At 37.7% G+C, this 27,150-nt stretch overlaps 1 protein-coding gene and 1 long non-coding RNA gene across 6 annotated transcripts; one reads left to right on the plus strand and one right to left on the minus strand.

Moving 5' to 3' along the window:
• Nucleotides 1-63: 63 nt before the first annotated feature.
• Nucleotides 64-26,876, plus strand: LOC112579121. Of its 5 annotated transcripts, none has more exons than XR_006544822.2 (4): nucleotides 64-769; nucleotides 5,311-5,391; nucleotides 7,516-7,690; nucleotides 26,819-26,876. It is a non-coding gene; the product is annotated as an uncharacterized LOC112579121 (long non-coding RNA). The 5 variants fall into 5 exon arrangements; XR_006544821.2 differs by lacking the exon at nucleotides 26,819-26,876 and adding an exon at nucleotides 12,673-12,732; XR_006544820.2 differs by lacking the exon at nucleotides 26,819-26,876 and adding an exon at nucleotides 12,663-12,722.
• On the minus strand, nucleotides 3,373-25,280 carry CALB1 (calbindin 1). Its single transcript, XM_025265007.3, has 11 exons — nucleotides 24,985-25,280; nucleotides 24,375-24,451; nucleotides 20,334-20,408; nucleotides 11,050-11,133; nucleotides 10,887-10,943; nucleotides 7,383-7,460; nucleotides 6,653-6,708; nucleotides 6,524-6,563; nucleotides 6,343-6,396; nucleotides 5,405-5,476; nucleotides 3,373-5,061 (listed from the first exon to the last, which is right to left on the minus strand). Exons 1-11 carry the CDS (start codon nucleotides 25,061-25,063, stop codon nucleotides 4,948-4,950), a joined length of 786 nt encoding a protein of 261 aa, XP_025120792.1. The 5' UTR covers nucleotides 25,064-25,280; the 3' UTR covers nucleotides 3,373-4,947.
• Nucleotides 26,877-27,150: the final 274 nt, after the last annotated feature.

The following is a 27,150-nucleotide window of genomic DNA, read 5'->3' on the forward strand; positions in this document are numbered from 1 at the left end:
GTCTCTTTGCAACCCAATAGACTGTAGCCCGCCGGGCTCTGTTCATGGAATTTTCCAGGCACGAATACTGGATCTGGAGCGTGTTGCCATTTCCTACTCCAGGGAATCTTCCTGACCCAGGGATTGAACGTGCATCTCTTGCATCATCAGGCGGATTCTTTACCACTGAGCCACCTGGGAAGCCCATGAAGTGTACATGCATTCAAATTTAGTAGATACTGCCAAATGGCTTTTCAAGGTCTTCAAAACTTAACTTCCCACCAAGCAGTGCATAAACATGTTCACTGTGCCACAACCTCACCAATAGTTGGCATTCAAAAATCTCTTTAATTTAGCCTCTCTGGTGAGTGCATGGTAGTATTCCACTTATTTTAATTTGATTTCTCCTGATTACTAATAACACGGATTATTTTATTTCTATTTTGGATAGTTAGATATCCTTTTATTTGTGAAACGCCTGTTCAGCCTTCTTATATATATTTATGTTGTGTTAAATATAAAAATTGTTTTCAGAAATAATGTTTATATATTTGTACCTTTGTCAGTGTTACAAATCGTTGAAGGCGGTCATCACGTGGACTTGAGTGCAGGTTGACCCAGGAGCTGAGTCCGGGCTCCTCACTCCCTCCTTCCTGGAATGTCCATTTGACCTACCCTTCCTACCACCAGAGCTATCTCAGCCACGAGTACATAAGGTACTGTGAGACCACCTGGATTGAATGCATGACTGAACCCAGGGTCAACGCTTTATAGAAACTCTCAGATTCAGGTGGGTGAGTGTGGAGGTCTAATCACTTAACACCCAAGCCAAACCTTGTATGTCAATTTCCTTACTTACTAAAACTGCCACCTACCAGTCTGGAGCGGTCTGCCTCTTTCTTAGGTCTCTCCATGCCCACTGTGTACTGGGGCCAGTTTCGGGTTTCACCTGGGAAACTCTCAAGATTGTGAGCCAACACAAATACCTTTTCACATGCTGGTGTTTGGTTTTCAAGCTACAAGCAACTTTGTTCTCTTAATAGCATATTTTTGGGAACAGAGTTCCTAATTTTAATAGAGTCCAATTTTTCAGTCTGCTTTTTCATAATTGGTTAAGGAATTTTTCCATGCTTGAAGTATTAGAGATAGTCTCTTGCTGTCTGCGTACACTTCCCATTTAGACTGGTAACATACTTGAAATGGATTTCGTGATATGAGGAAGGTGCTACATGAGCTATCTTACATTTGTTCTTTCAGATTCATTTTCCATTCTTCATTCTGTTCTCTGCTCCAGGAGGCTGGCCTGTCACCTATATGCAATTGTGACTAATTTAGCTGAGTTGTAAGAATTTTCCCTGGGAGTGCTTAGGAGTTAAAGTCCACCCTGATCGGCCAGGTGCTCAATTTGTGGCCCTTATGACTGTCAGCACTCTAGGAAGTTCCCTCAGACATCCTCCTATAAGAATTTTTGCTGTTGCTTTTCTTTCTTTTTCCTTGTTTTTATTGTAAGAGTACCAAACCTGGTCTAGTTATGGTTTATACTTCATAATAAACACCTGTTCACCCACAGATGAAATGTAGGGAAATTCTTGCCGGGAGCCAGCGTGAGGAACTCCGCCCGTGGCAAAGGTCATGAGGAAGGAGGCTCGGCATACACAAAGGCGGGATCGAGCCTCAGGAGTCCCCCTGGAAATTCTCGAGCATCTACCCCCAAAACCAGAGTCTGCCTACTTTACTGCTTTGTGCTCTCATCTACACCTCTGACTTTACGGGGGGCTGTCCCCCACCACCTCTTTTGGAGAAGGAGTTAACTTACAGCTCCAGTTAATAATAATTCCTGGGCATGATAGGAGTGTTTCAACCTACAAACTCCTCTGAAGGTTCTCTGGCCTGCCTGACAGGCTTGTCCAGCCACATGTGATTGTTCACAGCCTCCCAACCGTGAGAGGCACGAGATGCTTTAAACCTTCTAAAAACAGGTTCCTTAGAGAAGTTAGAAAACTATTAGTATAGTATAGTGGGCGGATTAGAAATTGTATTGGTGAAGGGTTTTTCATTTGTTGAGCCAATGTTTGCTGCTAAGTCTCCACATCCCCTGCCCTTACACACATTAATGAATATATAGAAGAAATAAGTATTAACCTTCGATATGAATCACGTTAGACCTTAGGCTAAGCAAATTCTTTCCTTAATTAAAACCCACTACACCCTCACCCTATAGGAATGTAACTTTATCTGGTACCTTCGGAAGGTGGCGTCTGTTTTAAGAATAATCACCCCTGGAGAAATAAGTGTTCTGGTTGACTGACCGCTGTCACAAGGAGAGGGTCATAAACTGTCAGCAGGCCCCCTGGCCAGAAGATGATGTGACACCCCTAAGACCTCTGTATACATTTGTATGAAGCACCTGACTTTAATAAAAGTCAGGACTGCTGACCCCACGTGACTTTTGTATAACATCTCAGTGTATAAAAACAGACCCTGGAAAAATAAAAAATGGGATCAATTCCTCAAAAGTCTGGTCTCCCCATGTTGTTCTTTCTCTCACCTTCTGGCTGAATCCCCATCTGGAACGTGGAGGCTCGTCAAGCCTACTAATTATGCCTGGGCTTCTAAGATCTGACCAGGGAGGCCTTAGTGTCTCCTCTCCTTTGGGAGAATGGGAGGACGCCTGTGGCCTACGTAGGTGATGTAAATTCCTTATTTTGGAATTTTATTAGCTTTCCACGTAAACCAAGTTATTCAGCCTCTTTTCTCCACTGAATTTTCCTGCTGAGCTATCCTTATTCTATTACTTCTTTATATCTCTAATTAATATTTAATTAAAGCTATCGTATCCTGATTGCCGAAGCCATCTCCCCTTCGAATTTCCCTGGATCCACTGGGGCTGGACCCTGGCAAATTCTGTATATTATTTCTACGCCTCTGGAGAATATCTTTCATAAAGAAATATTTGATTATGTTTGTTGAGATTTCTTTGTACATCTTAATGTCAGAGACACCTATTAATTCAATGAGGCATCCCATAATTCGATAATAATTGGTCAAGCAGGTTTACATTTATTTAAATGTCTTGTGCTGTGCTTAGTCACTCAGTCATGTCCAACTCTTTGCACCCCCATGGACTGTAGCCCACCAGGCTCTTCTGTCCACGGGATTCTCCAGTCAAGAATACTGGAATGGGTTGCCATTCTTCTCTAGGGTATCTTCCCAACTCAGGGATCGAACCCAGGTCTCCCGTGTTGCAGGCAGATTTTTTACCATCTGAGCCACCAGGGAAGCCCATTAGACATCTTAGGGTGTAATAACTTTGGTAACCTACATTTCCCATGGATTGATCATGGGTTACGTGTTCACTGACTTTTTTGAGGAAGAAAAGAAAAGTACAAGAAATTATTAAAGTTATTTCTGTTTTTATTTATTCTTAGTAGTTAAATTCAGCCTAAGACCAGTGCTTCCATTTACACACTAAAAGCAAAGCCAGTCTACCACTGAAATCACATGATAAATTTTATTTTTTGGCAATCTCTTTTCTGTTCATTCTTGGGGGAAAGAAATACCTCACTTTTTGTTACTTATATGAATTGAGGAAATCAGTGCTGAATTTATAGAATGGCAACATTCAAAGTGACCCAGAACCATTAACTCTTTGGTAGTAACTATAAATTTCAGAGACACATCTCTCATAGTTCCCTGCTTCACAATCAAAAAATGAGAAATCACCAAGCATTACATGTCAACTATAATCAGTATAGTATATTCTAGCTACAAATATATGAAACTGTGGCTTGAATGTGTGTCAAGAGAATGTTTTAGAATTACCCTTGCTAAATAAGATAAATGACTGCGTTAGCATTTCTTTTCAGATGTTCTTTTTAACTCATTTGAAACTATCTGCAGATAGAAATAGAACTAGTTTGAATGCTGAATATTTCTCAATATGAAATTTCTCAATATGAAATACAGAATTCACAGAATAGACAAAATTGTTGATGTAACATTCAATAATCAGGGTGCTATGAATTTTACATTAAAATTCACTTATGTAGTAAAAATAGAGCTGTCATAGCTAGAAAAAATTATTTTCAGAGACAGCAGTTACCCTGGGTGGAAAAGAGCAGTTCTACATGGAAAGAAAATCCAAGAAGTATGCAAAGTAAACACCAGGATACTTGATATATATAATTTAATCAGATAGTACATAGACTATGACACAAAACAGCAGTTTCCTAGAATAATTATAGGCTGCAAGACATGAAACCAGTTAGAAAATGGGTTGAGGTCATACTCTTTGACAGTAGACTTATAAATACAAATGTAGAATTAGGTAGATCTATGCATTGTCTGCTTTTCCTTGTCATCAAATCAACTTGAACTGGTAGACTGATGAGAACTCAAGCAGTAGATGTATTGTTGATTCACTATATCTTGCCCAGTGAAGCAAGACTACTAACCTCATAGAGCCGCGATTAACTGTGGATTAATAGTTTGGTATTTTAGATGCAAAAGCACATTTCTTCTAATTGGAAATACAGCTCAGAACTATTTTGTTGGGCAGACTTCAGATTGTCTGAAATAAGAATGCTTAGCTTGTTATGTATAATCCTTGTATTCAATAGTGACAAACATCAGAGACTAGGATTTTAGAGACTAATCCTGGTGGATTTTTGAGGGAAATCTTGTCCAATGACATGTATGGAAGGAAGAATATGTTAGGTTATTTTTTTTTTAATTGAGTGTATTGACTGGCCTAAGCATAGACATCTTCCTTTTCAGTCATATGGTTACAAAAACTGTACATTACAAAGAGTATAGAAACAAACTGAAAAGAGTGTGCCACAGATCTTGGATAGTTATCTATATGCAGTTAAATTTACAGATAGAAAAGAAAATACAGCCTACATCCTTATGGTGCACAATTCTTTTTTAGATACAATGTATCACTACTAAGTGTCATGGTCACCAACCCTAGTTGTCACCAGCAGAGAGAATGAGAGCAAGATCCGTTCGGTATAGCTTCCCTCCATCCGATAAAGCCATTATACTTTTCTTGTATGTTGGAATATTATTAATATCCAGATCCTAAATAGGACATAGATGGTATTACAATCCAGTTAAACATGGAAGTGAATTAACCACTGTCAAGTAATAAAATATGAGACAAAACTGCTTGTTATACCAATCCATTAAGAAGAGTTGGATTAAATTCTTATACAAATGTGAATAAATCACAAGGTTGTTTTTCAAATCTATTTATCTCAGTTAAGCACTGATTCAGACCAGTATGAAATCAAGTTAAGAACTGAAATCTACTTCTTCTCCTCTATAAAGTTTTAAAGTAGATTCTCCAAAGTAGATGTGTGGTTGCATCTGGATGGATCCATCAAGTCTGCTTAAGAAGGAAATGGCAAGGTAACTAGATTACCTGTTTATTTTTCTCGCACAGATCCTTCAGTAAAGCATCCAGTTCATTTTCATCTATGTATCCATTGCCATCCTACGGGAGGGGTAATAAAACAATATATAAGCAACCTCATCCACAAAAAAGGCAAAGGTAGTAAAATGGAAATAATTGAAATCCTCAGAAAATCTGTCTACTGCAAATTTGGCAGATATACTAACCTTGTAGGTCAGACCCTCGAATTTTGAACTGCTCCAAAGTCCCAAAACAGATATGAATTTCCTCTCATTCAGCACCTTACATTTGTAAAATGCTTCGAAATTTTCAAAGCGATTTTACATTTACTATTTCCCTGTATGTTAACAATATCACTAGCTCTTGTTGAAGTAAGAAATTAATCACAAATGTTTTGATGGAGAGAGGACATAGGCGTGGGGGAAGTATATTCCTGGCCTGTAATAGAGGCGGGCCATTATCACATCATGCAGTGGGAGAGCTGTACTAGGGCCTCCAGAGGACTGGGTTGGTCCAGGAGGAAAGAAATGAGAAGAAATAGAGCATGTTAACTACTGACGTCATACCCAACCTTTCCTCACACACGTGATCTCACTATACCCTTTGTGGGAGAATCCCCGCTGGATAAATTCATCTAGCTCAATCTTCATTCCACCCTGCGGAGTGAGTATTATTATCTCTTGGTTACAAATGAGGAAATTAAGGGTCAGAGGAGTTTGGTATCTTATTCACAGTTCACAGGAGATAAATTGTAGCATGGGATTTGAATCAAATTCGTCTAAATTGGGATATAACGTAATTCATTTCCTATGACAAGAATAAATTGGCTGAGTAATTTTAATAGCTCATGTTTCTTTAAATATAACCTTGAGATTGAGGCTTTTTTTCCCCTTTTTCTGAATTTTTCTAAAAAACCAAATTACAGATAAGAAACACTTTTTTTTTACCTGATCGTATAACTCAAAAGCTTTATTGAACTCTTTCCCACACATTTTGACTCCCTAGATGATAGAGAAGAGGGCAAAGATTAAAATGCTACAATTACATTTCATTGTGCTTCCCTTGGCAGATATCCCACATTTTACCCTTTCGAGAAATATTATGTATGGTAGAGAAAAAGAGAAATACCTGAAATTTAAGAAGAAAATTCTCTTGCACGGGTAGTAATCTTTTGAGAGAAAAACATTATATAACTGCATTAGATTTTTGACAAAGGTCAGCTTATAATGGTTATATTTGCATAGCTCCTAAACTCACCTGGCCATCTCAGTTAATTCCAGCTTCCCATCATTATTTGAATCAAACAATTTCAACTGAAAGACAGAAGGCATTATTTTGTATTGAAAAAAAGTACTTGTTGCATAGAGAAGGAAATTCAAAATAAAGAAGTTTGAGTAATCAATTACCTATATAGATAGCAAAATTCTAGAAACTAGCATTTATTAAACTTTCAGTGAAAAATTTCAATTCTATGACTTGTCATTACAAAAGTTTATCACAACAATATAAAACAGAGTAAGAGTGATCTTACACTAGACTTCTGGAACATCATTGTTTATTTTTCTTGCAAATATGTGTTTACATGTATCAAGATGTGGGAGATATGGTGTCTGGCAGTACACATCCTGAAACTTTCCAAATAATAGTAGGAAAATAAATATTTGTTTTCCTCTTTTAGAGCATCAAAGAGTAAAGCAGATAATATGAATAAATCCTTACAGAATAAATTTTTGAGTAAGTGATCTTCTGATAGATGAAAATTATCTAACTCCACAAGAAAGGAAAAGCTCATACACGGAGCCCTGAAGCTAGCCTTACAAGGTAGAAGCTTTGTAGGTATTTCACTTTTCAAGTGAAATGATTCATGTGTGCATACGATGCCCACACCATGGTTTATTCATTTCATCCTGTGTAGTCTTGGGAATTAGCCAGAACACAGTCATATTTCATAGGCTCTTGGCTATAATCTTTTCAAGATCAGTCTTACCATTAGGTCTGTATATTCAGCTAGTTTTGTATCATCAACAGTCTTGTTTGCTTTTTCCAGCAAGTCCTTTAGAAAGTTCTGTTAAGACAAAAAACAGATAAATTTCATCAATAACAATCTGCTTTCTTTACAGCCTGCCTTGAAATGGAACACCCCAGGAATACAACGAAAGTCTCTTTTTGAGACTAGGACTGGATAAGAGGAGGACATTAGAAGAGAGGTCCTCTTGGCATTCCAGCAGAGATGCTGCCTTTGACAGGCGTGATATCTGCCTTTTACTGAGAACTGATCTGTCAGACCATGCTATGGTATGCTATGCTTTTATGATTTCAATTAAAAGAGAAGTTAGATTGTGCACCATGTAGGAATCAGAGTAAAAACTTATAAAGCCAGCCAGCCCAATGGATGCATTTCTTCCCAATGGTATCTTCACAGATATTCATGTGATTCTTCTCCAAGAAATAAGAAGCACTGTGCGTGTGTGTGGGCTAAGTCATTTCAGTCGTGTCTGACTCTTTTGCAAGCCCATGGACTGTAGCCTGCCAGGCTCCTCTGTCCATGGGATTGATTCTCCAGGCAAGAATACTGCAGTGGGTTGCCATGCCCTCCTCCAGGGATCGATCCTGCGTCTCTAATGTCTCCTGCATTGGCAGGCAGGTTCTTTGCTTATGAGCCACTTAGGAAGCCCAAGAAACAGAATGGACCCCCTTATACCTTTTTTAGGTATGTGAATGATTATTAGTATACAAGGTGGAGATCTACCCTTAATTTCAAGTGCATTTTCTGCCCTTACAATCTGTATTTCCATATCAGTGTATAGCCAGTATGAAGCACATTTCACTAGAGGCTGGGTTAGCTTTTAGGTTTGATGCAGTCCAAAGCACCTTGGTTAGAATGTTTCACCTGACTGTTCAAACTAAAATAGTTGGCTGCAGGCGTTACCTAATTCTTGAAGGATATGAATCACACCAAAGTAGAAATTAATATGGGAAGGGTGAAAAAAAAGATGATTATTAATTTGACAGTTGAAGTTTAGGAGTGATTTTAATTTTTCTACCACAGAAATAAATCAAATAAAAGCTTTCAAAAGCTTTCCATATAAATGACAATGTAAGTACTTAAGAATATAATAGTTTTTCACTTTGTCTAGTGCTGTTCATTTGCAATTTCTTTATTTGTTCAGAAAAATGAATTACTGCAATTATGGAAAACTGAGCTGATATGTTAAGACATTATCGAAGGATTGGGTTTCTTCAGCTTTGCTGTCATATATCTCCCTCCCAAATTTTCTAGTTCTGCTGGGATGATTTAACTTCATTATTTTCAATGGAGACTTTTTTCTTGGTTTCATAATTTTATTTTCACTTCAAACATTCCACTTAAAATTCAAAGTGAAGCATGGAAAATTCAAAGTTATCTGTTGGGGATGAATTTTATTTTTGAACCATATGAGGCTTTTGTCAGAGACTAATTGGGTTAAAAATCCTCATCAGAGACTAAAATGGTGGTCACAAAAATAGCCTGGGAGAAACTTCAGGACGCTGAGATTCAAAGTCATGTCTGAGAGCAAGCAATGTTTTACTCCATTATGGAATCTTAAAATTAGCTTTCTTGAAAGATCCATTAAAAGAGAATGCCAACTTATCTTCAAAATTCCCCAGACAGAAGTACTTCTATTTAGAATCTCTTCTGAGAATAAAATTTAGAACAAAGAAGGTCAGTATTGGAAATGAGCTAAAGTTTCTTTATAAACTTGAAATGATTTTTAAAAGAATTTTTTTGGTCCAGTAGAATAAAAACACAATAATTTAACTGGCGCCTTGTGGGTTGCTGAATTACAAATTTGTGAAAAATATAGTTTTTGTTGATTTCACATGAAAAATGTTTACATTTCTAAGTGTTGTTAGTCCCACATGCTTTAACGATTTTGCAATTATACATGTGTGCTAAGTAGCTTCAGTCTTTGTGACCCTATGGACTGTAACCTGCCAGGCTTCTCTGTCCATGGGATTCTCCAGACAAGAATACTGGAGTGGGTTGCTGTGGCCTCCTCCAGGGGATCTTCCCGACCCAGGTATTGAACCCACATCTCTTGAGTCTCCTGCATTGGCAGGCAGGTTCCTTACCACTAGTGCCACCTGGGAAGCCCTCGATTATACAAATACATGTGACTCAGACAATGTTCAATTATGACCGGGAAACCATGTTTGATATTCCTGTTTCCTTACAGAACAGCAGAAGAGGTAACTCTTAGTGACTAAAGCTGAAAACTTTTGATGTTGTGGGAAAGAAAATTATTGCTGATATTCTGTGGCCAAAGCCAGGTTCTCTTCCCAAGCAGCTGAGTACTCTTGAAAAATATCTAATTTCTCTGAATTTCAGTTTGTTTGTTTGTATAATGGGAATTATAATACCTCCCCTGCAAATTTTCTTTGAAGATTAAATGTTAAAATACATGTTAAGCATCTAGTATTATGCCTGCCACATAGCAGGTGCTCAATAATTATTAATTTGTTTCCCTTCTAGTTACTCTATATCCTAAAGATAGAGAAAATAGAGTCTTTCAGACTGAGACGTGTTGAGATCAATTTAAAAAAAATGAGAGAAAGATGGTTTTGTATTTCTGAAAGGCTAGTAAATTATTGAGTTCATGAATAATATAATTTATATTGTACCTGTATTTCACAAAACCTCTCAGATGCAACATCTTACTTGAGCCTCACAATAAATTGAAAGGTAGGTGTTATTACCCTCATATAAAGGATGAAAAAGTGAGGCAGAATGATAAAGACATTTGTCCATAGACAAGACTTGATTTCAGATCACTTTACCTTTTCCTTCCTATCTTCCTCCTCTCCTACCAGCTCCTATGTACGCTTCTGAGATACGAATTGATAAATTCATTTCCAAAGTTACGGTTTTTCAGAAGTTTGATTATATTAGGACTTTGTAAGCCTGGAGTCTTGGAAGCAAACTAGTTCAGAGATCACAACTCTATGTCCTGTTTCCGTGTAGACTTCAGTTCATCACTTATCACTTTTTTCCTTACTGCGGTAACATTAATCCCACAGAACCCACATAAAGGTTAAATAAGATGTGTATAAAGTGCCTGGCATACAACTGGTGTCCAATAGTTTTTTCTTTATCTTTAAAGGGAAATCTATATAGTTGTTTAATTTATAAGATAAAATGTCAAATTTTAATGAAAATAATCTGACTTGGCTTAGTATACCATTCTATATCTCTCTCTCTCTATCATCTATCTGTCCCTTATTAACAATTGGTACACATCACAGAAAATGTCAGCTGCTGAACAGAATTTCAAAAGGTACTTTAAGTCTCTTTTTTGATGTGGTACTTTATTAACCATGTGGAAGAGTGGATGAAAATGTGCCATTGCTTAACGTTAGTTTCTTTTGTGGGAAGTTTTTAAAAAAAAAACAAAAACACAAAATTCATAATTGTATTTGAAAGGGAAAAATGTACACATTTTTCTTTGCTTACCTTAAGCTCCTCAGTTTCTATGAAGCCACTGTGATCAGTATCATATTTTCTCCATGTCTGTAAGTAATTTTGGATAAGGAAGACCAAACACGTTAGAAAAGGTCACAATTCCCCCACTTTCAGATATCTGAAGATATCACTCGGTGACAGAGGTTTCCTATACCTTCATGAATTCCTCACAGGACTTTAGCTGCTGGCATCGGAAAAGCAGCAGGAAGTTCTCTTCTGTGGGTAACACATGAGCCAACTGGAAAAGATCGAAGAAGCTGGTGTGAGGAGCTTGAAAGCAAGTCTCTCTCGTTTCCTGCTCTTAGTTGTGCTTGACCATGATTTTATTACCCAGAAAACTAGGAGAGGAGAAACATGGCAATCGATTTTCCCTTTCGAATACTTTGTCCCTACAAAGTGTCATCGTGTTTTGCAGGGCTTGCTGCCCTTTGAGAGACCGGTTCTCAGGTCAGGGAGGAGGCTGCAGCAAGCATGCCTAGGGAGTGCAGGGAAGGGTGACTGACACTTCTCGTCTGCTAGACACACAAGCAGACTCATGCCGGTGGCTCGACCCCTGCATCTTTCCTGTGCCCCAGATCAGGTCTTTTCCTGTGAGGGCCCAGAAGATGGCACACGTGGGGCCATATATTTCATAAAAGAAGAAGCTGAGATATGAATGTAGCAGAGAGGACAGAAGGCAAAAAATGAATTCTGAAAGTCGAAGGAGAAAGCTTATTAAGAGATTCAATGGAATACAAACTAAGGACAATTGTAAAACAAGTGAAAGAGAGATGGAAAAAGACACTTTACAGGGAACGGCGGAAACTGAATGGTAATAGGGAATATCAGTTCTCAAATGTTTGGTGTCTGCTAAAAGGACATCTGTTGCTTGAGTCCAGGGCTTAAATTTTACTTGATGATCTCCCTTGAGTGACCCGACGACATTTCTCCTAAGATCTCATTTTGTAACTTCAATGCTCCTTTTTTTTTTTTTTTTTGGTGGAAAGAAGGACTCCAGATCCCATTTTAAGATGAATACAATCTATCTATTGTGCTCAGGGAGAGTGGGAGCTGGACTGATGGCCTAATGAAGGTGTGTGCTCTATTCCTGGGCAGCTGCTAATTAGCTGTGGTCCCCAGCAACTCCCTCAGCCATTTCTGGAACTTAGCATGCTCATCACTTAAAATGAGGAGTTGAAATAGAAACCAATGTCTCTTAAATGTATTGGGTTCAAAATGACTTTGAGAATCTGTTAGAATCCCTGCGTCCTCACCATTAAAGAATGAACCTAAACACTATATTTCATCTAATTTCCAGAAGTTGATGAATCCCCTGAAGTACAGGCAGGGACCCTCATCTGTGAATTTTAAACTAAAAAACCCGTGGTCTAGATTAACCTTTAGGTCAGCATAAATGCCAAAAGTCTACCAAATTATAGAACAGACTCACACTTAAAAAAAAATATTGTCCTTTTAGGTCCATTTAAAAATTTTAAATATAAAATGTATCATTCTATCTTATATGCAAGTAACCTCAGCTTCTTTATGCTGTATATGTCCTTTAACTTATCTTATTTTTAGATCTTTGAAATAATATTTCAAATTAGAATCATTCAGGCACTAATAATGGGATGAAATGAAAGGGCAGAGCCAGATATCTTATTAGAATGTTTGGTATGACTATCAGAAAACATTTTCTTATTTCCAAAGGTCAATAGTATGGTTATGCATTAATGCAAGCATTAATTTAGGAAACAGGAAATAGCCAATGCCAACTCTTTCTTTCAGATCAGATCAGATCAGATCAGATCATTCGCTCAGTCGTGTCCGACTCTGTGACCCCATGAATCGCAGAACGCCAACACCAACTCCCGGAGTTCACTGAGACTCACATCCATCGAGTCAGTGATGCCATCCAGCCTTCTCCTCCTGCCCCCAATCCCTCCCAGCATCAGAGTCTTTTCCAATGAGTCTGGTATGTAAATTGTCAGATACCCCATTGTAAGCTATTGGTAGACCTACCCATAGCCCACCCATTTCAGGAGGGCAAAGACTATTCTTTGTCTGCATCCCCTGAATACTTAGTGTGGTACTCAACATGTTAGGTGCTTGACATAAATGTTTGGATTTGGTTAATAATTTTACTTCATTAAAAGTACCTACTTAACATGATTTGTAGTGAGCATATTTTTTATCTTTGTTGTGATTTTCTATATTGCTTGGATTTTCAAAATTACTGTACATTGTTTTGAACAAAATAATAATTTTTCTTTAAAAATCTACTTATCAAAACCCACCAAATAGATAAAAACAGAAAAACTAAAAGACTGAGTTAGCAAGCAATGACCACATGTAAAATTAGGGAAATTTTAACCTCTTTTGTTTCAAAAATTAAACTTTACATAACTTACATGAAGTTCAGAGGTCTCTAAGAATGTCAAATATAGAGATGGCAAAATTGCTTTTTATGTTTAGTATAAATGTATATTTCTTCACCCCTGCTATTTTGGTCCTACTTGGTTTAATTATAATAAAATACATATTATATCTACATGCCACATAGTCAATCTTTTAATTTAATTGAACTGTTAATGTTAAATTCAATATAGTACCATCATATTTTATAGACATTAGTAATGAGTCTTAAACACATAAAACACTGTCATAAGACAAACCAGCCACTAAGTAAGAAGTAAGTATGTGTGGATGGGATGTGGCTATGTGCTCAGTTGCTAAGTTGTGTCTGACTCCCTGCAACCCCATGGACTGTAGCCCACCAGGCTCCTCGTGGGATTCTCCAGACAAGAATACTGGAGTGGGTTGCCATTTCCTTCTCCAGGGGATCTTCCCAACCCAGGGATCGAACCCCAGTCTCCCACATTGCAGGGAGACTCTTTACCAACTGAGCTATGAGGGAAGCCCCTTCACAACAAACAAATAACATAACAAATCATCTTTTGAGTATTTTTTGCCATGTCATGTGGTTTGTGGGATCTTAGGTCCTGGACCAGGGATTAAACCCAGACCCTTGGCAGTGAAAACACTTAGTCCTAATCAATGGACCACAAGGGAAAGCATATGAATCAATATTCAAATTTCAGAGCTGGGTGCCGTAACTCTCCAGCTGTTGACTCTAATACCACATCTGCAATGTGACTGAGGTCTTTTATAGAAGCTGTTAAGTAGGGCTGTTTTTGCCTCTCTTTTGCTAAGTCACTCTTGTCAACAGTAGTAGCCTGTATTACTTGTTCCAAGATTATTGGTGATTTCTTAATTTTCAATCCACCAGCCTGCTCTTTTATAAACTCTCAAAACTTTATTATGAGTTGGAGAAGAGAGTTAAGAAAAGTAGAGAAATGAATGGAAGGCAGATAACTGTGGCTACTAGGAGAATCTTTCAAAGCTTCATTTATGAAAATTGCTTGCTTGTCACTGAGAGTGGGGAGGCAAAAATTTCTCTCTACTTGCCTGTCTTCTGTTTTAGTCTATGTACATCTAGAGGAAAGGGTCTGTGACTTAATTAATGTTTCTTTGCCTGGCACCTGCAAGAATTTCCATAGATATTTTACTCAACCAATGAATGAAGGCAGTTGACTATTCAGGGACAGCACAGGCTGTGAGAATTCAAATAGCTTGCTACTAAGCTGTGGATAGGGGTTGGGGTGGCCACTGTGACTGCCATCCAGAGTTCTCTTTAGGTACTAGGAGTGTTGTCGTGGTCTCAACTGTCAGGTCTCTTTGGGAGATTACCTGGGCTGACAAGAGCTATGTTCCCAAGATGCACATAGGGATATAAAACCTAGCTCTCTCACTCAAAACTTGGGACATCTCCCAAGGGTTGTCCCAGTTCAGAGCTCACCGCAGGGTCAGCCAAAGTTGAGACTTTCACAGCCCAACGTCTCGCTCTGCCCAGCTTTGTTCTTTTATTTCCCTCGGACAGGCACTGATTCCAAGAGCACTTCCTAATAAACCTCCTCATTGCTTCTCTTCAGCTCAGATATGGTCCCCAAAGGAACCAACCTGTCCCAGGACAGGGATCTTTACCACCTCTCTTCTATTACTAGCCATAATATGGAGCTCTTGACTAGGTTTTGGATTAGGTTGAAATCCCTTGCTGTGGCTCACGTGGCCATGATTCAGAACCTACGAGGCACTGGACTGCATGCTGGGGATTCATAGTCACTGACAGTAAGAACTTTACAGGGAGGCAGATAATTAAAAATTTTGTTTCAGACAATTTCAAAGCAAGAGATAACTACAGTGGTAAAGCTACACTCTAGGTGCTGGGAGAGAACATGTGAAGGACAACTTTACAAGAAATATAAATGACTGAGGTATATATTTGAAGACAATCTTGGTGCATGTTAGATTCTTTCAACACATATTAGTAAAACATTTACTTTCTTGGTTTGGAAGCCAAAAAAATATTTTTCTAGCCAGTGAGAAGTGAGTCCAGGAAATTGGGAAATTTAAAAGGCAAATAATCTTTTCACACAAATTAAAGGCTGCTGCTGCTAAGCTGCTAAGTCGCTTCAGTCGTGTCTGACTCTGTGCGACCCCATGGACAGCAGCAGCCCACCAGGCTCCCCTGTCCCTGGGATTCTCCAGGCAAGAACACTGGAGTGGGTTGCCATTTCCTTCTCCAATGCATGAAAGTGAAAAGTGAAGGTGAAGTCGCTCAGTTGTGTCCAACTCTTAGCGACCCCATGAACTGCAGCCTACCAGGCTCCTCCGTCCATGGGATTTTCCAGGCAAGAGTACTGGAGTGGGTTGCCATTGCCTTCTCCGTTTTTTAAAGGCTAGTTGAATTTAATAATTTGAATTTGACAAGTTGTAAGAATGTGGAAAAGATTGACATTAAGAAAAATGGCAAAGATTTTCTAATGAAATATTTTTATTTTTAATAATAATAGCAAGTACATTTACTTAGTTTTTATAGTGTACCAGGGCTTATCTATTTTTGACATGTGTTACCTGATGTTGATATTCATATGTCATCTGTGTTCACAACCAAGGAAACAGAGGCTCAGAGATGGTAAATGACCTGCTATCACATAGCTTACAGTTGGAGCCAGATTTGAAATCAGTCTGACTTTTTGATTTTGAGACTCTTGTCCTTTAACTATCACCCTCCATTAAAATCTTCAGTCTTAATAAACTATTTTAAAAATCTATCAAGAATGAAGTTCTAAATCAGGTTTTATTGTCAGTCATTTCCCCAAACTCTGAAGTAGAAAACTGTGTATGCTTAGTCACTCAGGCATGTTCAATTCTTCACAACCCAATGGACTGTAGCCCGCCAGGCTCCTCTGTCCTTGGAATTTTCCAGGCAAGAATACTGCAGTGGGTTGCCATTTCCTCCTCCAGGGTATATTCCTGACCCAGGGATTGAACTCTTATCTCCTGCAAGCCTCCTGCATTGCAGGTGAATTTTTTACCACTGAATCACCAGGGAAGCCTGAGGTAGAAAACTAGTTTACTATTTTAAAAATTACATTTATTATGGTTAAATTTATATGCTCAAATCCCACTATCAAGAAAAGAAGGAAAGTCTAGAAAAATGCCTGCTTCCCTGGGAGGGTTATTACAATTTTACAACTGAAATAGCTTTCTGATCTATTTTTTCTGGTGGACGCACTGACCTGGATAAATAGACACAGAAAAACTCGAGAGGACGCTGTTTTCTCACACAGTGCTCAGGCAATCAGGTGAAAAGTTTGCAGATTTGACATCCAGCTAAGGGAAACATCTATACTTAATGTGAGCACCAGAGACAGAATTTCTATTATCTGCTAAATCATTCAGTCTCCCTCTTTGACTATTTTAATCAATCTTCTCTGCAATAGAGCTATTAGTCTGAATAAATTTAGAACATTTGACTGTCATGGTATTTGTTAAATTATCTCAGAATTTCAGAGTTCCTGTTTTGAGTTTGTATCAACAATCTCTTTATTATCAAGCTGTATTTGTGTGAATCTGAAAATCTCTTTAAAAGACATGAAACTTAAAAGTTCACAAGAAAGCATATTTGTACATTACCCTTCTTTTTACACGTTTTCACATGTCTAGGTAGTAACAGCATGTTGTTTGAAAGTGTTAGTCAACTTTGTTAAAACAGAAGTTTGAAAGTTAACCACTATATTTTCGGATTTTTTGAACAACACGTTTCAATTAGAGCCAAGTCAATTTGACCTGGAAAGCAAACTACCACATAAATACCATTTGGTTTACTTTGATTAGATTTTCATGAGCCCCTGAATACACCTACTAAGCGGGCAATACGTAAGCAAATCTAATCTCTTTTCCCTTTGAACGTGAAAGTTATGGTATATTGATGTGAGCTGATGGGAATCTGTAAGCTATTATAAATTTTGGAAAACCTGGGTTTTTTTTTATTCCTTCAAAGCTGGCTGAAATTCATGTATTTATGTTCCATGTTATATATAGGATTTCTTAGCAAGTGATATATGTCAGATTGGAAAACAGAAAGGATGAACTTGATTTAATACAACTTACTGGTGACACTAGAAGGCACATTATAAATTCAGGCACTCCCCACTCTCCTCCATTTTGTACATGTAATCTGTAGCTTTCAATTCCTTTTTTCCAATGATTTTTCGAAATCTCCTTTTTTCCTATCCGTCCTCCTTAACTAGGTTAAGTACAATCAACCTGCCTGTGAACTACAGCAGCAATCTCTTCCCTGTCCCCCATCCTCTCCTCGTTTCTCCAAGTACGGACCCGCCGCACTTCCTTCGTCTTGGCTGATAACTGATCAATAAAAAGAATTCTGGAATCAGAGTCAGATCTAGACCTGTATAAATGTTCTGTCACTCCTTGCCAGTGGGACCTTAGACGCATCATTCAACCTTTCTGAGCTTCAGTTTCTTTACCCTTAAAGTGAGAAATCTTGGCTAGCTTTTCCTCTGGGTCCCATGCAGCAAAAAGTTCCATGTCCTGGAATAATTAAGCTTTCTAATTAAGTCTTATGTGTTTAACTTCTCTTCTTTTAAACTCTTTCTGCTTTCACTGACTGAATGAGTGAGTGAGTGAAGTCTCTCAGTCGTGTCCGACTCTTTGGACTGTAGACCCCATGGACTGTAGCCTACCAGGATCCTCTCTCCATGGGATTTTTCAGGCAAGAGTACTGAAGTGTGTTGCCATTTCCTTCTCCAGGGGATTTTCCCAACCCAGGGATTGAACCCAGGTCTCCTGCATTGCAGGCAGATGCTTTACCCTCTAAGCCACCAGGGAAGTCCTTTCACTGATTGAAAGTTCTTCCCAAATCATGTTTCAAGTGATTGGGTCAAATAACTTCTCTATACTTTGTGCATCCCTGTTCAGCCAGGCTAAATTTAAGCCTTGCCATAAGTAACTGATGAACTGAAGCTTGAAAATATTTTCTTTTAATGCAGAAAATATGTGGATTATTAATTGCAAAAAAAAAAAGCAAGGCTGAGTGGTTTAGAGGAAAGCGGCTGAAATTCTATTTAAGCTACAGCTTTCCTCAACTATAAATTTATTTTATTTTGTTATTATGAGGATCAAATGAGATCACGTGTTTGAAAACACTCAATAATTGTGTGCGTGCTCAGTCCCCTCAGTTGTGTCCAACTCTTAGCCCTGGACTCCAGGCTCCTCTGTCCATGGGATTCTCCAGACAAGAATTCTGGAGTGGGTTCCATGATTGTGTAATGTCATACAAATAAATGAAAATTCTCTTTCTTAAAAGTTCTTCAAGTTTTCATTTCAGTCTTCATTAACTTCTTCATTCTCTTCTGTTAACTATTTCTATCTTTCCTCACACAGAAATCCTTTTCTTCCATGTAACAGTTTCTTTCCCAAACTTCTGTGGAAATTCCTTACATCAAATCTCTAGGAAAATGTATCTGGTAATAACTCCTAACTTCTCATTCAAATTAGACCTCAAATAATACTTCATAAATGATTATCCCATATAATATGCAGTAAAATATAGATTCAAAATAGCTTCTTTCATCTTATCCTTTTAAAAATATAGAATCTATGTGAATCAGATCCATGCTTTTTGTGCCACTGTTAACAACCTAGGGTCACAGAAGAAATTTAAAATAGCTGAGCCCATTGGAGTCCTTAAGGTTAAATACATTGAATATAAGACAACAGTCTTTCCTGTACTAGAATTATAAAGTATGCCAAACTCTCAAATAGCCACATCTATAATTTCACTGATTTCAGAATTTCTGACTAGTTGTGAATAATTAGATTTATGTCATCTCATTTATGTTCAACGTTATTTTCTTATCCTTGATGATTCATATCTTGATTAGTTGGCTTCTATGTCAATCTATAAGTCCCATTACTATTAATTTATCTATTTATATAGTAATGAGTTATGCATAGGCAAAGGGAAAAGTGTATACTCCAGGGGAATATTTTAATTACAAAGATAATAATAGTATGTCCTTCTTTAACTCTATTTGTAGTAGCTGTTTAAAAATAAGTATATTTCACATTGACATCACTGGTGTCCTATAACATCAATTTTTGAAAACCAGGTTAGTTCTCTGAATCAAAGGTAAATTATGACTAAGAATACTTCACAATCTAATACACTAAGAACATTATATAAAGAACATAATTATGCCTATTATTTGATATATTTTAAACTATGACCTTATTAATTTTTCTGGACAAAATCATCCACTCAATTTCTCTAATGGGTTGCAGAGATAAAGAAAGTAGCTAAGACATTAGATTTTATAAAAGTAAAAGTACTGTTTCACATATCTGAAGAATGCAAAAGAGTTAATGTATAGTCAAAGTTTTGCTTCTTTGATTCATAGACAAAAAGTTGTCCTCACTAGGAAGAGACAAGATTTGACACTGAAGTTTCAGCTTTTAAAGACTCAAAAGAAATACCTGCACATCATAAAATATTCACTCACTTTAAGTTCTTGTGTTTTTACATGGCCAACTGGCAATTTAAAATGGAACTTCAGAAAACAAGATGCAGCTTTTTGCCATGATATCATCTTTAGGGCATGCAAATAGTTCATTTTATTTTCTAACAGAAAAGTCTACACTATTAAGAAGAAATACCAGTGAACCGTGTTCTTAGTTAGCGTTTTATTGGACTGAGGCTGGTAAGGTAATGGGATGAGTACTCATCCAGAGGTGGGAACTTGCGTCTCTAACTGCCCCAAGGCCAGCAGACAGTTGCACAGCCAGAGACAGATCATTTGACTTCTTTAGGTCTTAGTTTCATAATATATTCAATTTTGGCTTGGATTATGAAAATTCTTAGGTCTGTTTCATTTCTGAGCAGTTTTTGATTTTATATCTCTGAACAAAAGACAGCATGTTACTTAAGTAAAATAAGCCTCTTAGAACAGGTTTTGCCTATCATGTTTGAGTTGAATACAACTCCAAAAAGCTCACTTATTAAAACCATATGAGAACAATGCATAAATTCCTTACCTCTACAATTCCTATTTTTCCATCATCTCTTTGTCCATACTGATCCACAAAAGTTTTCATCTCAGGTGATAACTCCTAAAATTATAACAAGCCAGGTAAGAAGAAGGTTTTTTAAAAAAAAACAAACAGTATGTTTGTTATCATGTTAATAACTTGTTACAAAGAAAAACTGGAATTAGAACCATTTAGAATTATGCATATTGATTAACCTTTTCATGAAAATTAGGATGTAACTGATGCACCAGTTTTACTGGTTTGAAATGAAAGACATAATTTCTGAATCAGTCATTATGATTTAACTTCTATTATTAGTTTTGAGAATATGTTATCCTTTAAAAATGTAGTCAGAATTATTCTGTTCATAACCTTTACTGAATTTAAATATAGCGATCCTCATGAATGCACCTTAACATTACTTGCTTCAGGGAAGATTATTTTATATTGCTGCACTAATTATCCTATAACATTTTCCTTATAACATGCTTTATCCATGGAAGTTAATATTGTGTTTTCATCTTGGACAAGCAAATGTGAATGTTCAAAAGCAACTCATTTTTAAACAAAGAAAGTTTCCAGTGTGGAAGAAGCTGGAAATGTTCTTACAAATTAAAAATCAGAAAAATTTGTGTCAAATTAACAAAAATGACTTGGCCAATTTGTACTTTCATTAGACATACGAGATACTGATGACCTTAGTTTGGATCACTGATTGTATACACTGAAGATCTTTGTCTCCAAGAGGAATTTAGGGAGTAGTTCTCCAGTGTTTCCTTGTTTCCATTTTCTACCAAGAGGATGTTCTCGTTTCCATTTAGTTACGTACAGAAGATTATTGAAGAGGGACAAAGTGAAAGCTTTCATCTCGTTTGACTTATCTTTTTCAATCTATTCTATTGCTTACATAACCTCTTCACATATTGACAGAATGGATAGCTCTGAACTGTAAACTAATGACCTGAACATAGATAGAACTAGTATTCAGGAAGTTGGATTTTATACCCTTGGGTCTTCAACATAGCCCATTTAAAATAGCCCTATTGCATTAACTGAAGCTGATGTAAAATAGGTCAGCCTTTATGAATGTCCTATTCTGTGTCCTTGGAAAAGTAAATTAAGGTTTCAGTTTTTATCATAACTAACAAGATGGTGATAGTATCTATCACACACATTTGCTCTAGGGATAAATAGCTTAATAGAGTCTGAGGGCTGTACTGAGGCTGAATATTATTATTACTAGTGTTACAAAATCCTACTTTGGTTAAACGTAAATATCTTTAATAGAAGGTAACAAATAGTAATTAAGCAGCTTAAAATAGGCTTAAAAAACCTCTTCCAATATGGATTAATTTCAACCTACCTTTATTACCTGAAACAGTGCAAAACATAATTACAATGATAATGATAATAAGTTAAAGCTTTATAAAAAACAAATGTAAACTTAGAGACGGTTTAGTGAAAAATGCTAGTTCTGAAAGTATATTGTTATGATATTTCATTAATGTTATATTCACCTACAGTTAATATTAGTGAAATTTTTGAAATTTCACATTATTAATATGCTAAGCCAAACAATTTTTCCATTAATGCAGTAAAATCTGTTATCCTATTGCTAGAAATGCAAAGAAACCTGGTTTATAAGTTCAACCTTTAAGTTCTAAAAATAAAGAGAAGAAAAAATAGATAAAAGTTTATTTAATACAGTGAGGCCAGTAGTGAAATATTTGTCTATTATATGAATGTTTCAATTCATATCTTAATTTAGATTTTAACTATTCAAACCTATATTACAATAATCAAGCTGTTAAGCAACTTGATATAATCCTGAACCTGTGCTCAGATTTGGTATTATTGGATTATAATCCAACAATAACATCTTCCAATATTCTAAGATTGGAAACTTAGCAGTAGAAAAAAATAATTAAGATCTAAAATTTTAAAAAGACTAAGATGAAGTCATTGTTTACAAAAAGTTTATATATTAAAATGGGAAGAGGAAAGGAAATATCTGAAAACATGTATAGAGTTTCTAAATATCTGAATTTCTAAGCTGAAAATAAATATTAAAATTACTTCTAGGAAAATTAAAATATAATCATTTAGCTGGTGGAAACATCTTTAAAGGTTTTAATTAGAAATTTTATGGTAAGTAAGATTTCTCAACCAGATATTTTAAATATATATATTTTAACTGTAGAAGAAAATGTTTTGTATTATTAGTCAAAGATACATAGATCTATAATGATAGTATTGCATGAATTTATGTACATGGTAATGTATAAGATGGTATGGAGAGAGTATATAAAACATTTTCAATTTTATTTGATCCCGTCCTATTACACTTTCAAATTTATGTAACATCAAATCTGGGTAAAACAATTCCCAGAGTGTCATGTGCGTGCTCAGTTGTGCCTGACTCTTTGTGACCCCATGGACTGTAGCCCGCCAAGCTCCTCTGTCCATGGGATTCTCTAGGCAAGAATACTGGAGTGGGTTGCCATTTCCTTCTCCAGGGTATATTCCTGACCCAGGATCCCAGAGTGCTCTCTGGTTTTAAATCAATTTTATTTAAATCATTGGATTTTAGCAAGTGATAGCTTTTAATGCATTATAAATCATTTTAGTGTCCTCTGGCATTCTTTTGGAGCTTCCCTGATAGCTCAGCTGGTAAAGAATCCGCCTGCAGCAATGCAGAAGACCCCTGTTCAATTCCTGAGTTGAGAAGATCCCGTGCAGAAGGGATAGGCTATCCACTCCACTATTCTTGGGCTTCCCTGGTGGTGTAAAGAATCTGACTGCAATGCAGGAAACCTGGGTTCAATCCCTGGGTTGGGAAGATCCCCTGGAAGAGGGCACGGCAACCCACTCCAGTATTCTTGCCTGGAGAATCCCATGGACAGGGGAGCCTGGAGGACTAGGCGTTATTTTAATATGTTGTACAGAGATGTGTGCCACACAATTTTCAATTTAGATAGAACAAAAAGGTGACTAGTAGTGAATTATATGTGTATATATATATATATATATGTATGTATGTATGGCCATCCTTCTCAGTCTTGTCCAACTATTTGTGATCCTGTGGGCCACAGCCTTCCAGGCTCCTCTGTTAACTATTATGTATATAACTCAGTGCTGGAGGTGGTGATTTGCTAAAAGCTCACAAATTATATTTTCTTCTAAAGATATATCTTTGTATCTTCATATATATATGTATACATATAATGTAAAATCTCTATGCTGACAATATATTTTCTTAACAGGCTAATTTATGCCTAAAGGAAGCTATTCATAATTAGTAAAAATTAACTGATAGCTTAAATTACAAATATAGATTATTTTCAAAATCCCACTAATTGCTTCCCATTAGAGAATCACTTTGCTTGTTTAAAATGTGTGAAGTTCTTAAAATTACATTTTACATCTCTAACTTTTGATTTTCTTCCTCACAACAGAAATGAACTCCCTTTTTGCTAAATTTCCTGCTCATTATTATGTTGCAAAGTTGTACAAATTTCCCCCAGTGAGGAAGGACATTTTCTCCTCACTCCAACCACATCAACATTACAAGAATAATAATTGGCAATAGAATAAGAGATCCATAATCTACATATTGGTTTCCTGACCTCCAAGGGGCAGAAATGTATTTCTACTCGTTTACTTTTCAGGCTATTAAAGAGAGGTTAAAAATTACCTAACTGAACTCAATAGAAGAGGTGGTGATCTGCTAACAGGTCTCACCCACACTTTCCTTTTAAGTACTATTCAAATACAAGTATACAATCTTTTAAACGCTCTGATTTCATATTGTAAGGCTTTTTCCCTTTAAGGAATTTCTCTTTCTCTCTCTTCTTTGTCTCTGCGTCTCCCCCTCCTTCTCCCTCTCTTTCTCCCTACACAATTTCAAAAGGCACTCTTTCTCCCCTTCTCAGTAAATAAATGTTTACGTCCCCGGAAACCATTTGATTTCGCTAGCTCTTTATGAGAACGCTAGAATATTTATTCAAGGACAAAGGTCTCTTTCCTCCCTTGCAAACTTCAACCTACCAAACCAGCCTTCTTCCGCGCCTGCTGGAGCTCCTGAATCAGATTCTGAAGCTCCTTTCCTTCCAGGTAACCACTTCCTGTAAAGACAAAGAAGCACACATTTGTCAGACATTTCACTCTTAAGTTTCTTCCCCGTTCAATTTCCACAATAGCTATTTTCCGGCCACTGGAGAGGTCCCATCTTGGCCTCAATATTGATTATTGATTATTGATTAACCCGCAAAAGATACACGACAGGGCAGTGGTCCCCTCCTGGGAGAGACCCACTAAGGGCAAAGGAGGATGGTTGGATTGATGAGTGTAGCCATAGAAATTTTGCAGGGTAGGGTCTCTCTCGCTGTCGCTACCCTCCACCCCAACCCCCCACCTTCTATTAGTATCATCCTTGGAGAGAGAGAGAGAGAAAAAAAAAACTTCCAAGGTTTTGGGGTAACATAGAAACAACACACAAACTTTAAAGTTCATGGTTGGCAGCCAACTGGAGAGAGATTAGGGAGATAGGGGAAGAAGCAAAGAAAAGAAATGAAGGATAATCGGATCAGGAGGCTCAAGGAAGGGAAGAGGGTGGGACAAGGTTCTTCAAACAGTTAAAAAGATAAAAGATAATCACCGTCAGCGTCGAAATGAAGCCAGATCTCAAAAAACTGTGAGGCTGTGATCAGAGATGATTGCAGGTGGGATTCTGCCATCGTAGAGCGGAGTGGGTGGTCTGCGTGGAGTATGCGCGTGTCAGCGCTGAAGTGGGGTGAGAACCTCAGGGTATAGGTGCGCGTGTGTCTGTGCACGTGCGCGAGTGTGAACGTCTGTGTGTGTGTGTAAGAAGAAATCCCGGGCTGCAGGAGAAGGGAACTCAGGGCGCCGGCGCCGCCAGTCGCTGTCCTCGGTGCTGCTCGGCTCAGGCGTCCCCGGGAGTCCTCTCTGCGCCCGGGCTCCCGCTCTCGGTATTTATCCCGCAGTCGGGCCGGGCCACGCCTGCCCCGGCCTCCCATCCCTCAATCCCGCCTCTTGCTCGCAGCAACCTTCCACCCCTCCCTTCCCGTCTCCTTCTCTCCTCCCAGGAAAGCGAGCTGGAGCACTAGTTGTGAAGTGCAGAAAGCAGCAGGTGGTGGGAAATCCTTAGCTTAGAGACGGGTTGCAGAAAATACTCATTTCCCTTCACATTCTCATGTCCGAAAGGGATCTTATTTCCGAAGAGTATAGTGAAATATCGTGTGTGAAGAGGTTTTGATTTGCAGATGGAAGAGGAAAGCTAATGAAGGGTAGAACCACATAAAGGATGCTTATATTGTGTGTGTGCCTCTGTGTGTGTGATTTCTCCAAGACGTTTGAGTGTTTGTTTGAACAAAATCGGGTGAAAGTTTAGCAAATATTAGATTAATGTGATGAACATCTGCAATGAATCTATTGGTATCAATAGCTACTCTATTTTGTGCTTGTTGAAGACCATCACGGGAGTATTTGTTCAGTTCAGTTCAGTTCAGTCGCTCAGTCGTGTCCAACTCTTTGCGACCCCATGAATTGCAGCACACCAGGCCTCCCTCTCCATCACCAACTCCCAGAGTTCACTCAAACTCAGGTCCATCGAGTCCGTGATGCCATCCAGCAATCTCATCCTCTGTCGTCCCCTTCTCCTGCCCCCAATCCCTTCCAGCATCAGAGTCTTTTCCAATGAGTCAACTCTTCGCATGAGCTGGCCAAGGTTCTGGAGTTTCAGCTTTAGCATCATTCCTTCCAAAGAAATCCCAGGGCTGATCTCCTTCAGAATGGACTGGTTGGATCTCCTTGCAGTCCAAGGGACTCTCAAGAGCCTTCTCCAACACCACAGTTCAAAAGCATCAATTCTTCGGCACTCAGCTTTCTTCACAGTCTAACTTTCACATCCATACATGACCACTGGAAAAACCATAGCCTTGACTAGACAGACCTTTGTTGGCAAAGTAATGTCTCTGCTTTTTAATATGCTATCTAGGTTGGTCATAACTTTCCTTCCAAGGAGTAAGCGTCTTTTAATTCCATGGCTACAATCACCATCTGATCATTTATATAAACAAGGCTTGCCAACATGAGAAAGCAGGATGATGTGTTTTTTTGTTTTTCAACTTGAAGTAGAATTATAATTGAAAAGTGACAGAATTTAAACTATAAAATCATAAAATGTAGGGAGAAGGAAATGATCTTTAGAGATACTATGGTTTACCTCCTTTGGGTGTAGAAAGACTTAGCAAATTAAAGAAAGAGAAACCATACCTAGGTGAGCTAAAGAGCCAAGGCCCTGCTCATTGGCTGGAACACACATATCTCTCCTTTTTGCTATGCCAAGCAAGTTCTGTTAAAAAAATTTTCAGACATTTTTGGAAGTTACCATGAGAATTGGGGGGAAAAAATCTAACTGAACATGTTATGTATTTTAGTATAATAAATGATGATTTATTATTTACTTACAGACTGTATGCAGGTCAAAAGCAACAGTTAGAACTGGACATGGAACAACAGACTGGTTCCAAATAGGAAAAGGACTACGTCAAGGCTGTATATTGTCACCCTGCTTATTTAACTTATATGCAGAGTACATCATGAGAAATGCTGGACTGGAAGAAACACAAGCTGGAATCAAGATTGCTGGGAGAAATATCAATCACCTCAGATATGCAGAAGACACCACCCTTATGGCAGGAAGTGAAGAGGAACTAAAAAGCCTCTTGATAAGAGTGAAAGAGGAGAGTGAAAAGGCTGGCTTAAAGCTCAACATTAAGAAAACTACAATCATGGCATCTGG

This window comes from Bubalus bubalis, chromosome 15, assembly GCF_019923935.1.
Source record: "Bubalus bubalis isolate 160015118507 breed Murrah chromosome 15, NDDB_SH_1, whole genome shotgun sequence".
NCBI lineage: Eukaryota > Metazoa > Chordata > Mammalia > Artiodactyla > Bovidae > Bubalus > Bubalus bubalis.

Coding starts and splice junctions, on each gene's coding strand:
- CALB1 (XM_025265007.3), bottom strand. CDS start 25,063: ATGGCAGAATCCCACCTGCAATCATCTCTGATCACAGCCTCACAGTTT. Junction 24,452..24,984: donor GCTTCATTTCGACGCTGACG/GTGATTATCTTT, acceptor TTGTCTTTACAG/GAAGTGGTTACCTGGAAGGA. Junction 10,944..11,049: donor CCTGTGAGGAATTCATGAAG/GTATAGGAAACC, acceptor AATTACTTACAG/ACATGGAGAAAATATGATAC.